Source organism: Candoia aspera, chromosome 2 (genome assembly GCF_035149785.1).
Source record: "Candoia aspera isolate rCanAsp1 chromosome 2, rCanAsp1.hap2, whole genome shotgun sequence".
Taxonomy (NCBI): Eukaryota; Metazoa; Chordata; class Lepidosauria; order Squamata; family Boidae; genus Candoia; species Candoia aspera.
Window position 1 is genome coordinate 46,081,797 of NC_086154.1, and position 14,845 is coordinate 46,096,641.

General features: G+C 47.1%; 2 protein-coding genes across 2 annotated transcripts; one reads left to right on the forward strand and one right to left on the reverse strand.

The window, feature by feature from the left end:
- The first annotated feature begins 1,792 nt into the window (after nt 1-1,792).
- LOC134489188 (histone H1.10) lies at nt 1,793-3,446 on the forward strand. Its single transcript, XM_063291714.1, has one exon. It carries the CDS (start codon nt 1,967-1,969, stop codon nt 2,636-2,638), a length of 672 nt encoding a protein of 223 aa, XP_063147784.1. The 5' UTR covers nt 1,793-1,966; the 3' UTR covers nt 2,639-3,446.
- Nucleotides 3,447-10,325: 6,879 nt separating this feature from the next.
- On the reverse strand, nt 10,326-13,506 carry LOC134489189 (histone H2A type 2-B-like). Its single transcript, XM_063291715.1, has one exon. It carries the CDS (start codon nt 13,295-13,297, stop codon nt 12,917-12,919), a length of 381 nt encoding a protein of 126 aa, XP_063147785.1. The 5' UTR covers nt 13,298-13,506; the 3' UTR covers nt 10,326-12,916.
- Nucleotides 13,507-14,845: the final 1,339 nt, after the last annotated feature.

Sequence of the window (14,845 nt, forward strand, 5' to 3'; positions counted from 1 at the left end):
TTCGCGTTATCAAGTCTCGCTGAGGGCAAAGGAAGCACGGGGTGACCCAAACCATTGGGACGCAGGCGGCAATGGCAGCCGCAAAGACCTGTGCAGCGACAAAGTCGAATCTGTTGCCAACCTTCTCCGGCTCAGCGGCGAGATTTCACTTTAATTCTGCTTCTCTCCATAGCGAAACGTTTTCCCTCCTCCCTGTCTTTCGCCCTGCTCTCCAGCTACAGTAGCTTCAAAGCAAGCAGCCTGCCCCGCCCACCGCCTCCTACAGGGAATCACTACGATTTTCCCCCTCCTGATTTCAAGCAAACAAACAAACAAACATTCTCCGCGCCTACCCTCGGCAAAGCGCTCCAAAATACGTGGCTCGGAAAGAGGCGAAGTCGTGCGCAGCCCGGGGGAGGAGGGTTGCTAGGCAAAAGAAGAAGGCCTTGTCCCTGGGAGTATGAGGCGCCCTCTTAGCTCTAGGATGTCAGAAATGGGTCGCCCTTCTTGCCCGAAGGTCTGTTTTCCCTTAAATCGAGGAAGCGAAGGCGTTCCTGCTCTGAAAACGAGGCTCTGCTGTGTGGGCGCCTCCGCCATTAAGGTTCTCCCCCTTTTCCCGCCGCATATCTCCCCATGCCATCAGTGCCTAAAGGTTGCTTCTCTTCCCCCGCCCCCCAGCTCAAGGGGGGGCAGAGAGGGAGAGAGGACCCACGGTTGCGTCCCTCGGTCTTCACCCGCTCCCTCGCGCGGCGCTACTTTCCAACGTTCTCACGAATTGAAAAAGCGAGCGAGTAAGGGGCTTGAACATGTGGGCCCAGCAGAGATTTTGCCGGCCACATGTCCGAGCTCAAGCATCGCCGCCGCCAGTACTAAAGAAGCTGCCGTCCTGGTGCTGCAAATACGTATCGATCCCAAAGTCAGCGCAAGAAATTTGCGCCCCTGCCGTCCTTTTCGCTTCTCCTAATTCTATTCGAAAAGAGACTCCTTTCGCCTGCCCTGCTGCCCCACCACCACTTTCACCAATGCGAGTAACAGCTACTCCCGTATGCCTCTGCCCGCAAACTTTTACTGACAGCGCCCCTTTTCTCTGCCGTAACATTTCTTTTTTAAACTCGAGACCAAAACCCCCTCCATCACGACTGCTGCCCTCCTTGATGCGGGTAGGGATTCTACTCAGCTCCGCATTCAGGTTACGGGATGGTGCCCTCTACAATTTGTGGGCCCACGGCGAGCCAAATCCTGCCCTTTCTGAACCCCGCAGTCCCTTGAGTCACGGCCCCTCCAGTTCGGGCGGGGACCCCCCTGAAAACTGCTCACCGGCTCCGTGCTGCTGCAGCCGACCACGTGAGGGCGTCCAGTGTGTTAGTTACAACAAATTAACCCAGGGCTAGTGCGCCCCCCGAGGACCCTCAGCGCCCCCCGACTGGACAGAGACCCGCGGCCCCCGCTTTCCTATCTGAGCCATGCGCTCCCTGAGAGCGGGGGCTCTTCCTGGGAGGTGCAGAGCCCCCGATATAGGGCACCCCTATCCTCTGTCTTTCCCCAGTATAGGGTGCGCCCTTAAAATCGCCTCTGAAGAGCCTTTCCCATGTCCGGAAAAGTGTGACACCCAGGCAGCTCGATCAGGCACCGTCGGCAGCAGCAGATGCCAACAGCACCTCGTCCCTACGGCACCGGACGCGCGCAAGAGAGCTCGGCGAAGGGGCCACAAAAAGCACAATTTAGAGCTTGCCTTCTCGCTCCCTGTTGTTGTTCTCAACATGGTCCGCTCCTGGCGCATATAAGGAGCTGTGGCGAAGCCCGCCCAGGCAGATTGCTTTTCTCAGGCGACACACAGGGTAGCCGTGCTCGGTCGCTGTGATTCTTTCTGCCTCCGCTGCCCCACCGCCCCGCGACCAGGAGCATCCCAGCGCAAAACAAGCTCTGAGGGTCAGCCAAGCGCTCGCTCCTAACACTTTTGGACTGAAAGCCGGTGTGTTTTTCCAGTATGTCTGTTGAACTGGAAGAAGCTGATCTGCCGCTGACAGAGGCAGAGGAGGCGCCTCTGGCTCCAGAAAAGAAAGGGGCAGCCAAGAAAGCCAAAAGTGGTGTGTCGGCGCTCTCGCCATCCAAGAAGAAGAAAAACAACAAGAAAAAGAACCAGCCCGGCAAGTACAGCCAGCTGGTGGTGGAATCCATCCGCAAACTGGGCGAGCGTAATGGCTCCTCTCTGGCCAAAATCTACAACGAAGCCAAGAAAGTGGCTTGGTTCGACCAGCAAAACGGGCGGACCTATCTCAAATACTCCATCAAGGCGCTGGTGCAAAACGACACTTTGCTCCAAGTGAAAGGCACCGGCGCCAACGGCTCCTTCAAGCTCAACAGGAAAAAGCTCGAGGGGGGAAGCGAAGGGGGCGCCGGCGGCGGCGGCGGCGGCGGCTCCCACGCCAAATCTCACAAGGCGGCGGTCGTGGCATCTACCTCGCGGAAGGTGGAGAAGAAACCCGTCGCCAAGAGCAAAAAACTGGAGAAGAAATCGCACAAGAAAGGCGCCGGCGGCGGGACCGCCAAGAAAGACAAGGTGAAAGCGAAGAAAGCCCCCAAGAAAAGCGCCGCTTCCCCCAGCGCCAAGAAGGTGAAGAAATCGGCGAAGCCCAAGGCTCTCAAGAGCAGGAAATGAGACTGCCCTCAAACTTGGAGGGAAGATGGCAGCTTCAGCTGTCTTTCGACCCAAGACTGTTGAGCCCCAAGACACTGACTTTAGCTCGAAGCACAGAGCCACGTTAGCAGCTTTGATTTTTGTCTCTTTGGCCCCATGTCTGCATCATTTCCTTCCCCGGAAGGCGGGTGTGTGTAAAATAGCACTTCTTTTTCTCCACAGACCGCATCGAGATGCTTGGGGCATTTTGGATCGTGGGAAGATTGTACGCCCACCCCCCACCCGTTCCTTTTCATTGGAATATTGTGCCATTGAGGCTTGCTTTTCTGCTTTTGTGTTCTGCAAAAGTAGCGTGATATCGTTGTAAATACTCCCGCACCCACAAATCTGGGTGAGGTTCGCCCCCCCCCTTGTCATCAGCCCCCGATTACTGCTGGGGAAGGGGACGTCCTTGGTGGATTCCTAAACTTTGAACTACCAGCCGTCTCGGTCGCCCCCTCTTTAATGGCTGGGATGCCATGGCAACAGCCTGTTGGTTGCCCAGGCGACTGCACCGCTCCTGGGTCTGAAGTGCTGGCGGCGCTGCATGCGGGGTTGGGGGGGCGGCGGTCGCGTGGGTCCAAGTGACCGGCAGAGTGGCTGATTTTACCTCGGAGACTTGCGCAATCACTGCAGGTTTGAAATACGTATCTAGCCGAATCTGGGGGTGGGGAGGGGGGCAGTGCAGTTCTCCTTCGCCTACACGATTTCGTATCGTCCTTTTCAGGTCTCGTCTTCAAATGCCTTTTTTAATTTCCTTGTGTTTTTGTTCAATAAATCGTTTAAAACATTTTCTCACGTTCTGTTTCCTCGGTGTTTAATATTCAAGATCGAAACGAGACAGTCTGTATATTTCTGGGAAGATGGGATACGGGGGCGTTGGAATCGCGCATAAGATCCCGAAATCATATCCTGAGGAACTGGGGTTTCAAGGCGAACGTGATCGAGGGGCGCGGCACAGACAAACTGACGCGAACGAGAGAGAGGAATCGCTGCTTCGAAGAAGTTGGTGCCCTCCCCGTATGAATGCAACTCGCAGAGTGTGGGCGTGGCTGTTAGAGTCCCCTCCGCCTGATCAGAGCTTTTGGCAAGGGTGCGGCCCCCGTTCCTGCCTGTTCCCCTGGGGTTTCTCCTTGCTACAGCTCTTACATTCCGGGATAGCCTTGTACGCGGTGCAGCGGAGCCGCACGGGACCGAAAGGAGAAAAAAAGGTAAAGCGGCCCCTCTGGGCAACTCCAGAAGCATCACCCTCTTTCCCATTTCCACGCCCATCCCGAGGCGGACGCACCCGGGCATCTTACGAAGCCCCGCCCCGCCGGCGAGCCTTTCATTCCCAGCCTCTGAGAACGGGTTCATCTGGCGCTCGTGCGCATGTGCAAGCGAGGGAAGTGTGCTGATTGGGCGTTGCCAGAAGAGCGATTACTGGGCGGAAATAGCCTCATCTGACGGAAGGGTCCAGATTCTCAGATTCTCGCTGGAAGGGGGAGGGGCTGAAGGCGTCGCGCTTTCGACGTTTGCCTTACCGTTTGCTTCGCCGCGCTCTTTGGTCCCTCGTTGCCGAAGGTGCAATGTAAACCCATCGCCTAGCCTTTGCTTACATTGCAGGCTTTCATAGTTAAGGAAGGCTTTAGGTCCGGGGTTCCTAAACTTTTTGTCATTACACCTCCCTTTAGTGTAATCTTAACGTACGCAGCTCCCTTAAAACTCCAAACACCAGAATGAACACAAATGAACAATCAAAACAATACAACGAAATTTTGGGAAAAGTGGGTTTATTGTGACAATGTAACTAAAAGATTCTTCTTCGCACCTCCCCTGGACTCTGTCTGCACCTCCCGGAGGGAGGGACACCTCGCAGTCTGGGAAACCCTACTCTAGGGTAACGCTTTTAGAACCCGTATAATGCAGCCACAGCTAGTGGTAAGTAGTCGCTCTTCCCGCCCCTTCGATCACTGCTCATCACTTTTTTAGCGGCGTTTGTTGTGCATATGTAGGAAAGGAACCTCAAACCTGTTTGTACAAAAATTAACTAAATTTCCTCCCTCTCTCCTCTCCCACGAGTAATGCTTTTCTAATTCAGTATAAACCTTGGAGGCCAGGCTGAATGAAAAAACCAGGGTGCTGGGGCAAGACATGCCTTTCACATCTAGCAAATACTGGTGAAAGACATATATTATATTCCTTGTAACTAAGTATCTCCTAAAGCATCTGATGAATTGACCCCACTCAGGGAGACCTGGATAGAATTCAGCTTTTGTTTTCATGAAGAGCCTCCCCCACACAATCCCACAGATAAAATGGGAAAATTGGTAAAAACCAGATTGCACCTTTATAATACCAAGAAGGATTATTAGAAAAGTGGGCTAGGCCTTAGATAATTTTGGATGTGCTGGCCAAGACCCAGGACAACACATAGTGTTGTCTTTGAGCAAAGCAGCAGTTTCCCCAAAGAGGCTGGCTTTCACTTTCTGCCTTCATTCTGTAAAGCTGGGGAGAAGTGCTCAGAGAGGGAGCAAGAAACACAAAGGATCAAGAAAACAATAAGGATCTGCTAGAAACATCCACACAGAAGGTCCCAAATTTCTCTTTCCAACTATCCTTGAAGCAATGACCTGTACTGAAACTCAAGACCTGATTTAAGAAAGGAGTAACTAACTAGTGTAGTCAAGGCGACTGTATTGGTTTTGTTTGGAATAGTAGTCTTCCCCTTTCTCAATAAGCTACTTTTTTCATTTATGACTTGGCTACATTTGTTAGCATTGCTAACAACAAGGCAGCAGGAGACAAGAGTATCCCAGCTAAATTGTTCAAAATCTTGCGAGATGCTGCTGTCAAGGTAATGCATGCTATATGCCAGCAAATTTGGAAAACACAAGAATGGCCATCAGATTGGAAAAAAATCAACTTATATCCCCATACCAAAAAAGGGAAACACTAAAGAATGTTCAAACTATCGAACAGTGGCACTTATTTCACATGCCAGTAAGGTAATGCTCAAGATCCTGCAAGGTAAAGGTAAAGGTAAAGGTAAAGGTTTCTCTTGACAATAAGTCTAGTCGTGTCCGACTCTAGGGGGCGGTGCTCATCTCCGTTTCAAAGCTGAAGAGCTGGCATTTGTCCATAGACACTTCCGTGGTCATGTGGCTGGCATGACTAAACGGAACGCCGTTACCCGCCCGCCGAAGCAGTACCTATTAATCTACTCACATACCTGCAAGGTAGACTTCAGCAATTCATGGAGCGAGAATTGCCAGATGTACAAGCTGGGTTTAGAAAAGGCAGAGGAACTAGAGACCAAATTGCCAATATCCGCTGGATAATGGAAAAAGCCAGGGAGTTTCAGAAAAACATCTATTTCTGTTTTATTGACTATTCTAAAGCCTTTGACTGTGTGGACCATAACAAATTGTGGCAAGTTCTTAGTGGTATGGGGATACCAAGTCATCTTGTCTGCCTCCTGAGGAATCTGTATAACGACAAAACTGAAATACTTTGGCGACATAATGAGAAGACAGGACACCCTGGAGAAGAAGATGATACTAGGGAAAGTGGAAGGCAAAAGGAAGAGCGGCCGACCAAGGGCAAGATGGATGGATGATATTCTAGAGGTGGCGGACTCATCCCTGGGGGAGCTCTGGCGTGGGCTGGTCCATGAAGTCACAAAGAGTTGGAAGCGACTGAATGAACAAACGACAACAAAACATTTGTTTTATACATTAAAACCTTCCCTCTCTGCAAGACTGCATCATTACATAGCTAACTCTTGGGGTTCGGGATTGGCACAAGGGTGGTTGAGCACTTCTGGGTTCTGGGCAGAAAGATTGAAAGCACCACAGATGCTTACAGGTGGGGGCAAGGGGGCCAAATGACACCATTGCATAATTTGCACAATATCATGATCCATGTGTTGTCATTTTCCCAGGGGCGGCAGGCAAAGCCAGAAAGAACTTGCATAAGAAAAAGTTGCCTATTACCCCCTTGGGTTTACAAAATAATCTAAGGCCTAGCCCACTTTTCTAATAGATGATGGCACTCCTCTTCCCGTCACCCATTCTGTTTACCGAAGTCAAACAGAACTTAAATTTCACTCCCATTCACCTGGCAAGGGGAAAGCATCTCCACCCTACTTAAGGGCAATAGGCTACCTTAGACCAGCACACAGGGTCACATATCATTAACCACCACTCCACCACCATCAGCACCTGATGCTGCCCCATTATTTTACCAAAGGGCAAAGCCAGTCTGAAAAGTACTCATCCCAACAACAAATTAGTTTTGACTGCTACAAGCGGAGAGAGGTAGCGGAGGAAAGAAGAGCAACTGTTACCCATCAGTAGAGGTTTCTATGGCTCATACAAGCACAGCAGCTGCTACAATTCTAATCTGATAATGGTAAGTTGTAGGAACAAGAATAAACTTTAATATCTAGACTGGAGAAGAGCTATATTATAATTGATTATAAAGGTCCTTAGAAACATTGTTGGTCTACAAGCAGAAATGTTAATGAATATAGCTTGTTTTGGGGACATGGTATTTCCAGTTCTGGCACAGATGAAGACAGGTCATGGAAGTAGTTGTACTTCTATGGAAATAAGATAGTAAGAGACTCAACATCATACCCAGTTTGAGTAAGGTCACAGAATCAAGGGCTTTCTTAAAGCAAGTAGAAGCCACAAGGGAGGGAAGTAAGAGTAAAGCTCCATAGAATTAGCAATTCCACCATACCCAAGATGCTCTACAGCAGTTTTAAGCCTCATTTAGCAGCAGTAGATAAAGCTAAGTATAAATAGCATCTAGGTAGGAAAAAAACCACCCTATTTTATCTACTTGCAGACCTAAAAGAATTTATTAAAAGAATTAATAAAGTGATATAATATTGTTGCATGTCACCACACAAGTCAGCTTCAGTTTTTCAAATAACAGAATACAAATTTTCCAGCTAATCTGTTGATATAGGGGTCTGCTCCTAACCACAATGGCACCAAAAATGACAAAACACGTGCTGTGGCATCATAATGCAAGTTGTGTCCTTTCATACTTTTGCCATGCCACACAAAAATATGTAAGGGACAGTTTATGACTCAATGCATGTTTTGTCATTTGCCCCACTCCACCCACAGATGCCTAAGTTTGTTGATCATGTAATAAAACTGGTAGCAAAGAAATGAATGCAATAAAAACTGAAAAGAACAGAAAAAAGGAGAGAATAGTATAACATACTCCATCCCTGTAATGTTAGTCTACATGGTAAAAACAGCAAAAAAGCAGTATATAACACAAACTGTTTTGAAGGCAACATTATTCTAAAGTGGAGGAAATTGAGTTGTTCCAAGTTTTGCCAATCCTAATTATTTTAATCAGTATACATTATACTGTGATTTTGTTTTTTTCAGTTGAAGGCAATGTAACAGAGAATTGTAATAATTACCTTATATGGAACATCCCACTAATATAGACCTAACTGTGAGACTTCTGTTAGACCTCCATAGTCTTCTACAGATTGGACAGAATATCTTTTAAATGGAACTCCATGGTTCTTGTAAGGATAGTGTTAAGTTTATTTATCTGCATCTTTTTAAGTTCTTTGGAAAAAGGTATCAGCTATTCACTAAGAGTCAATGGATTGGGTCCATTTGTGTTGTTCTGCCAATGGACAGAACATTTCTGGCAGCTCAAATTTCTTTGCAGCAACTTGTATCTTGGGTTGGATGATCCTCTGGAATGGACTGGGGACCAAACTAGGAGAAATCCCTGCAGTTAGAGTGAAACTTGTATATGTAGTGGTGAATTGAGCCCTCTGTAGCCTTTTAACTTGGAAAAAACATAATGTGTTTAACCTTTTGGAGAGAGTTATCTCCCAAAACACATTTGAGTTTTTGAAGCAGCTACTGCCAGTCACAAATGGGAATTCGGTCACAGTCACTCACTTCTTCTTTGGAGAAAGGAGGGCTATGATACTGATGTTATTAGTAATAGCAATTTCCAGCCCCTTACACTCACTTTTATCACGGGCAGGAAGACTTCAGCCAGGGACAAGATAATTTAATCCTACTTAAAATGATACATAATGCACATCCACCCAGTACTGATGTTTGAGCTTGGTCAGTAATGAAAGTCTTAGATAATTAACTTATTCCTTATTTTAAGGGAATTGTGCTCATCTACTCCACCATTTTCACTATTACAAAGATATCTTTAAGGAATGCACCATCTCACACTGGAAGCTAAGAGCAACACTTGGAATGGCACCTCTTACAAGCAGCGTAGGCATCCCTAAATTGAACACAGATACTCCTTATCTATCTACTTGCCCCTTGTTCAGAAGTATTTCATGTGGTAGAAAGCAAATACAGAATAATAATAGTAATAATAGGGCCTGCAGACAATGTGTGCGTATTGCTATACTGTAGCAACGTCGCCAAAGGCCTTTTCAGCCTGCCTGCTCTCAGTCCCTGGGGTTAGGGGAAGGAGAACAAGAGGGCCAAAGCAAGAGTAGCTTTCGAACATCTGCAACGTAGGATTTTGCATGCCCACATGCAAGACCCGTAAACATTCTTCTTTGAAATTAAAGCGTGCCTTCTAACGTCAGTTTTGGCTGTTCATGTAAATAAGCCCCACACATCAAGACACAATTAAATAAAATAGATTTAAAGGCCATATTCTTTAGGGGTTATGACAATGAGAGCTAAACAGGTTCCACTCAAGTTAGTTTTTGAAAATACGTCTAAGGGTGCTATGCAGATTGGTTGGCCTTCCAGCAGGAGATATGCTAGACCAGACCTTAGGCTTGTTCCATTTTACCTGGGAAGTTTTTCTAACTGAAGAGGCTTCCCTGTGGCTTCATCCTCCAATCGTAACATGCGTAGTAGGAACCAAGCAGACTGGGCCCATAAAAGCTTATGGGGCTGCAACACCAAGCAGGAATTCAGCACGTACAGGAGTTGACAAGATAACCTTGAAGATTCACATGCTTAAAGTGGGTAATAGGCCTCTGCCTGCATGCACTTCTATTGACCTTGAAAACCTGACATTGAGGTGCCACTCCTGAAAAGTTGAAAAGGAGGGAGTGAACTAAGACAGGGGAAAACAGGATTATTGGATTCATGGATCAGATAAATATAAAAATGGCTTTCACGCCCTACAGATTATTAAATGACCATTCACCAAAATGCATTTCAAAACAGTGGAAACACAATGTCAAGATGTTCATCTGCATTATAAGTGAACAATCTTTTAGTCATCATGACCTGCACTTACGTTGAGGTGGAGGGGCACAACAATTAATTTTCAAATGTTCCCTGCTTGGGGGCAGGCGAACATTTATTTATTTATGCATTTAAGTAACTGTATTTAATCTAGTTGTGGACGTACTCTGCAGATTTCACATTGCCTGTTTCAAAAGTTTCAGCAATCACATTTGGAGGAGGCTCCAGAACCTAAAGGAAGAGGTTCAGAGCCATCAGCTGCCCCACCCTCTTCTAAACTTTTTGTACCTCGGATGGAAAGGAGGAGCCTGGGGACTTAAAGAAAGGGACTCCCACTCCAGATAAGGGGATTACACAAATTTCTACTGTTCATCTTTCCTTTCTCCCAACAATATTTCTAGCCATTTCTCTTTCCAAAAGCCAAAGAATCCCAAGCAGATAAATAAATAACATGTTGTTGACAGTTCTGATGTGTACTCAAGACTGAATCAATTTAATATTTGTTTCGCACTTTCCAGTATCACAACTTTTGCATTTTCTAATACAAAGCAATAGTTGACAAAACACAAAATACTGATTTTGAAAATAATTCTTAAAAGACAGAAAAACACAAATAAAGGAACTCTTGTTTTCCACTTTTCAGCCATTATCTGCATTTAAAGGATCCCTTCCCTTCAGTGATGCAATCAGTGTTCCTTCTCACAGAAAGCAGGAGCCTGCCTGGTCCAGTGCCCTAAGAATGAGATAGCTATTTAAATCCAAGAGGTCTTTTTTCCCTGGGTCTGTAATGGGAGACAGGCAAGACAGACAGACGTGGATGGGTAAAGGTTCTATTTCTTGAGCATCACTAATGAACTGTACAGTCACCAGCAACTGACTGAACAAACCATTTTCCTTATCCCGTTATTAAAGCATCTCAACCTCCACTGGTCTAGATATCCTTAGCTGAATCCAGAGCAAGACAATAGTTCATCCACAGATTTACATCCCACATGATGACTTGAACACATGCTACTTAACTGCACATACACAGCTGACCATATATATGATTACAGGTTCTACTTGCTCAATAGCCTAGAGACTGCTACATGCACATGGCTCTATAAACTTCTCACCTAAGCAAGCAAGATTTGGCTCTGGTACCACAGCTACTAGGCATCACAGGACAGGGTAGGCCAACTTCCATGCTCATACATTATCCAAACACCTATTTAGTAAACCACCGACACTAACTAGATATTTTACTCTTGTATAAATTATTATTTTTTCCTAAAAAACCCAACCTCCAAACATTAATCTACTGAGGATTACAATTAGATGGACGCCATACTTGTACTCTATTTTAAGCACTAGAAGCAAAATTCCAAACAAAAAACACTGTGTATAGATTAAAGTGCAAACTAGGGTACAAATGCTAGACTTCAATCATTACAGGTGACATTACAAGAGAATTGATAATGGAGGGAGGAAACACAACAAAACTGCTTACTGTTTCAAGGAAACAATAAACACATATCATTCAGGCTGAAAACCACAAAAGCAGTCACACCAAAATTCTTCGATTTAAACTATTTTAGTCCTGGTGACATCAAAAGGACAAAAATAGACCTAAATCCAAGGACTCTTGCTTAAAATGGGTTTCCAAATAAACTGTTAAGCACATTCAGATCTGAATGCACCACATCAAAAGTAAATGGTGCCTCCCTTCCCCATTCCTCCCTCCTCCCTCTTGTTTGAAAGAGAAAATCTTCCTTACGGGTGGCCCTCCTATTCCACTTTTGCCTCTGAAACATCTTAGATGTAACAAGAACTGCTTGATGGGGAAAACCATAAGACAAAGATGTGTACATACCCTAGGAATTCTTAGAAAGTCTTTGCCCCTCAGTCAAGGTTATTCACTAGGTAAGATTTTGTTGCAACAATAAAAATCAAAACTCAACAAAGGAACAGGAATGGAGTGCCAGCACAATGACACAATAGCTCATCGTAATGCAAACACAAGAGAAAAGTTAACATATGAAGCCATTCCTTTCTCAGCAAAAGAAGTTCTTCTTTTCACATTTAGAACTTCCTGGCCACTTCCTTCCCTCCCTCATTTTTAAATCCTTATATCCACGATCACATTTAACGGGGATGTGCAGCAACATCAGGGAAATTGATCCATCACCATCACCGGGACAGAGCAGTTTCAAGAGATTCTGTTGAGTGTTGGTGCAACCAAGAAAGCAATGCAGAGGCCCATTCTTCCTTCCTCTGTATACTCTCACCTTTTAGGTACAGAAAGGGATATGAAATCAGCATTGTCACATACTGCGGCCTATTGTCTAAGGAGTTTCTTGCCTTCCCAATGTTGGCCAGTACTGCTTCATGGCTTTCCCATCTTCACAACTCCCCATTTTTTTCAGTTCTCCAAGAATAAATAAAAATGCAGCGACCATTCTAGAGTCAAAAAAAGCCTAATCCTTTTTCCCTCCAGAGGAATTAAAGAGTGGTTTAAGGGAGCAAAATAAATGGGGAAAAAAACCCCTCCTAATCGCTGACGCTATAGATCACACAGCTCCGAGGCAATGGGTGTTAGGCTCAATCGTCCCAGGGAAAGGGGGCAGAGAAAAAAAATCTATTTGCGGGGCGCTAGGTGGCAGCCAGGCCCGAAGCACGTGCCCTCTCCGTGACACGAAAAAGGATGAGGACGGCTCTTCCCACACCGATCTCTAGAACTGAAGACGAGCAGGAGCTAGCGCGGGCTCGGCCGAGTCAGGCGGGGAAGCGCACGAGAAACCCAGCGGGTGTAGCACCAGCAGCACGGAGACGGGCGGGGAGGGGGGCGGGCGGGAAGAGGGCCAGGATCAGATCTAGCAAGAGAAGGGCGAGTAGGGACAGCTCAGCGCTGGCTGCACCAGGACAGACGATGCGGTAAAGAAATCTGCCCGGTACCGGCTGCACCAAGTAACGCGGAAGAAAGGAGAAAATGTCCGGTGTCCGCTGCACCAGATCCTGTGGGTGGGGCGCAAGGAAATACATGGCCGAGCGCTTTCCTTTAGCCAGGCGGCCGGCCTCATTTCTTGGAGCTCTGGGTCTTCTTGGGCAGCAGCACGGCCTGGATGTTGGGCAGAACCCCACCCTGGGCGATCGTCACCCCGCCCAACAGCTTGTTGAGCTCCTCGTCGTTGCGAATGGCCAGCTGCAGGTGCCGGGGGATGATCCTGGTCTTTTTGTTGTCCCGCGCAGCGTTGCCGGCCAGTTCCAGGATCTCAGCCGAGAGATACTCGAGCACAGCAGCTAAATAAACAGGCGCTCCGGCGCCCACACGTTCCGCGTAGTTGCCTTTCCGCAGCAGCCGATGCACTCGCCCGACCGGGAACTGGAGGCCGGCTCGAGAGGAGCGAGATTTCGCTTTGGCTCTGGCTTTACCTCCGGATTTACCTCGGCCGGACATAACGAGGCGAGGCTGGGCGCTCGGAAAGAGCTAGGCGCTGAGACCCGGGATTCGCTTGCAAAGCAGGCAGGCAGAAACGGCCTAGTCTGGATAACGGGAAGAAAATAACACCGGCTTAAGCAAAGCGGCGGAGAGGAGGGAGAGAGCACTGTAGAGCGGCAGGACGCTGACGCCGCGCATTCTACACTCCTCCCACCCGTGGCCGCAACCCGATCTAATGACCCGACCCACGAGCTCCAATTAGCTCTCCCCAGGACCCCCCCCCCCTTACCGTTGGCTTCCTTTCACAGCCTCCCAAATCCCTGCAGCTGCAATGACAACAAGCGCGAGACGCTGAAGGATATAAATCCAAGCCCATCCTCTCGATGGCTTCCCATTGGCGGCGAAGAGAACAGAGCTGCGTTCTTATTGGCGGAAACTCCGATCCCTGATTTGCATAGTAGCTCGCGTCGTCCATATTCGGTCTCTGCTAGGATTTAGGACGGCAGACGGCAGCAGAGTCAAAGACCTGGGTGCGTGAGAAGTGATTAAATATATTAACATGCAGGAGTAGCAGCCTCGGGAGACGCGAGGCCTTTGGCACCGAGTGACAAAGGGAAGTGCGGAAAGAGAAGCGAGCTCTCTTGCTTGCTCCTTCTAGCGCAGCGCCACCTGGAGCGGCCGATCTGCCTTACAGTAGAGTATTAGAGTGAGCAAGAGACGGCCAAGCAGGGTATTTCTTCAGTTTTCCGGATTACTTTTTTTCTCGTGGCTAACTGGCAAGTGCAAACGCGTGCGTAGGATCAGTACTGCCTGACTGCTCAGTAAGGTGCACAGTCATAAAAGGTCAATGTAAAGAATTACCAGGCTTGTCACGAAACTTGGTGGGTTTATAAGAAAAGGCGTGATGGGTTGGTATTCCAGTTTGCATTTATTTGTGCAATATCTGAACATCCTTCTTCTGGACGATTCAGTTTTAGTTTTCCTTCAGGAAACGTAATTTCGTAATAGCTATGGTTTAGATACTTGCGAAGGATGATTGCTCAGTCCAGAAGCAGGGAGATGAATTTTCAACAAAATTCTGCTGAACTGTTGTTAAAATGTCACAAAGCTCCTGAATGTGAAGTCACACTACCTAGCAGCATTTTAAATACTACTGTTACACATGCACGTTTGGAAATAATGAATCAGCAATAAGCACACTGTCCACTCAGCGATTTTTGAAGAAACAGAAAATGCTTTGTATTTTTGTCTGTTACTCTATTTGTGTTTTGGGGAGAAGTAACTGGGAAATAAATACTATATATCCATGTCAGATGTGTGCATTTATAGAGATTTGTTCCTAATATTTCCCGATTTTCTTTATGGTTGGTAAGACAATAAGCAACCACAATTTACACGTACTATTTCTGAAAATCTTCTCTGGCTAAAGGTGAACAAAGGACACAACAAACCCATGGACAAATTATAGACTATCAGGATTCCAAGAATTGTTCCACTAATGGTTTCTACTAGACTGCAAGAACATTTTGAAGAAATTCTGAGCATAAACTGTGTTTTCCCCTTTTC

Coding starts and splice junctions, on each gene's coding strand:
- LOC134489189 (XM_063291715.1), bottom strand. CDS start 13,297: ATGTCCGGCCGAGGTAAATCCGGAGGTAAAGCCAGAGCCAAAGCGAAA.
- LOC134489188 (XM_063291714.1), top strand. CDS start 1,967: ATGTCTGTTGAACTGGAAGAAGCTGATCTGCCGCTGACAGAGGCAGAG.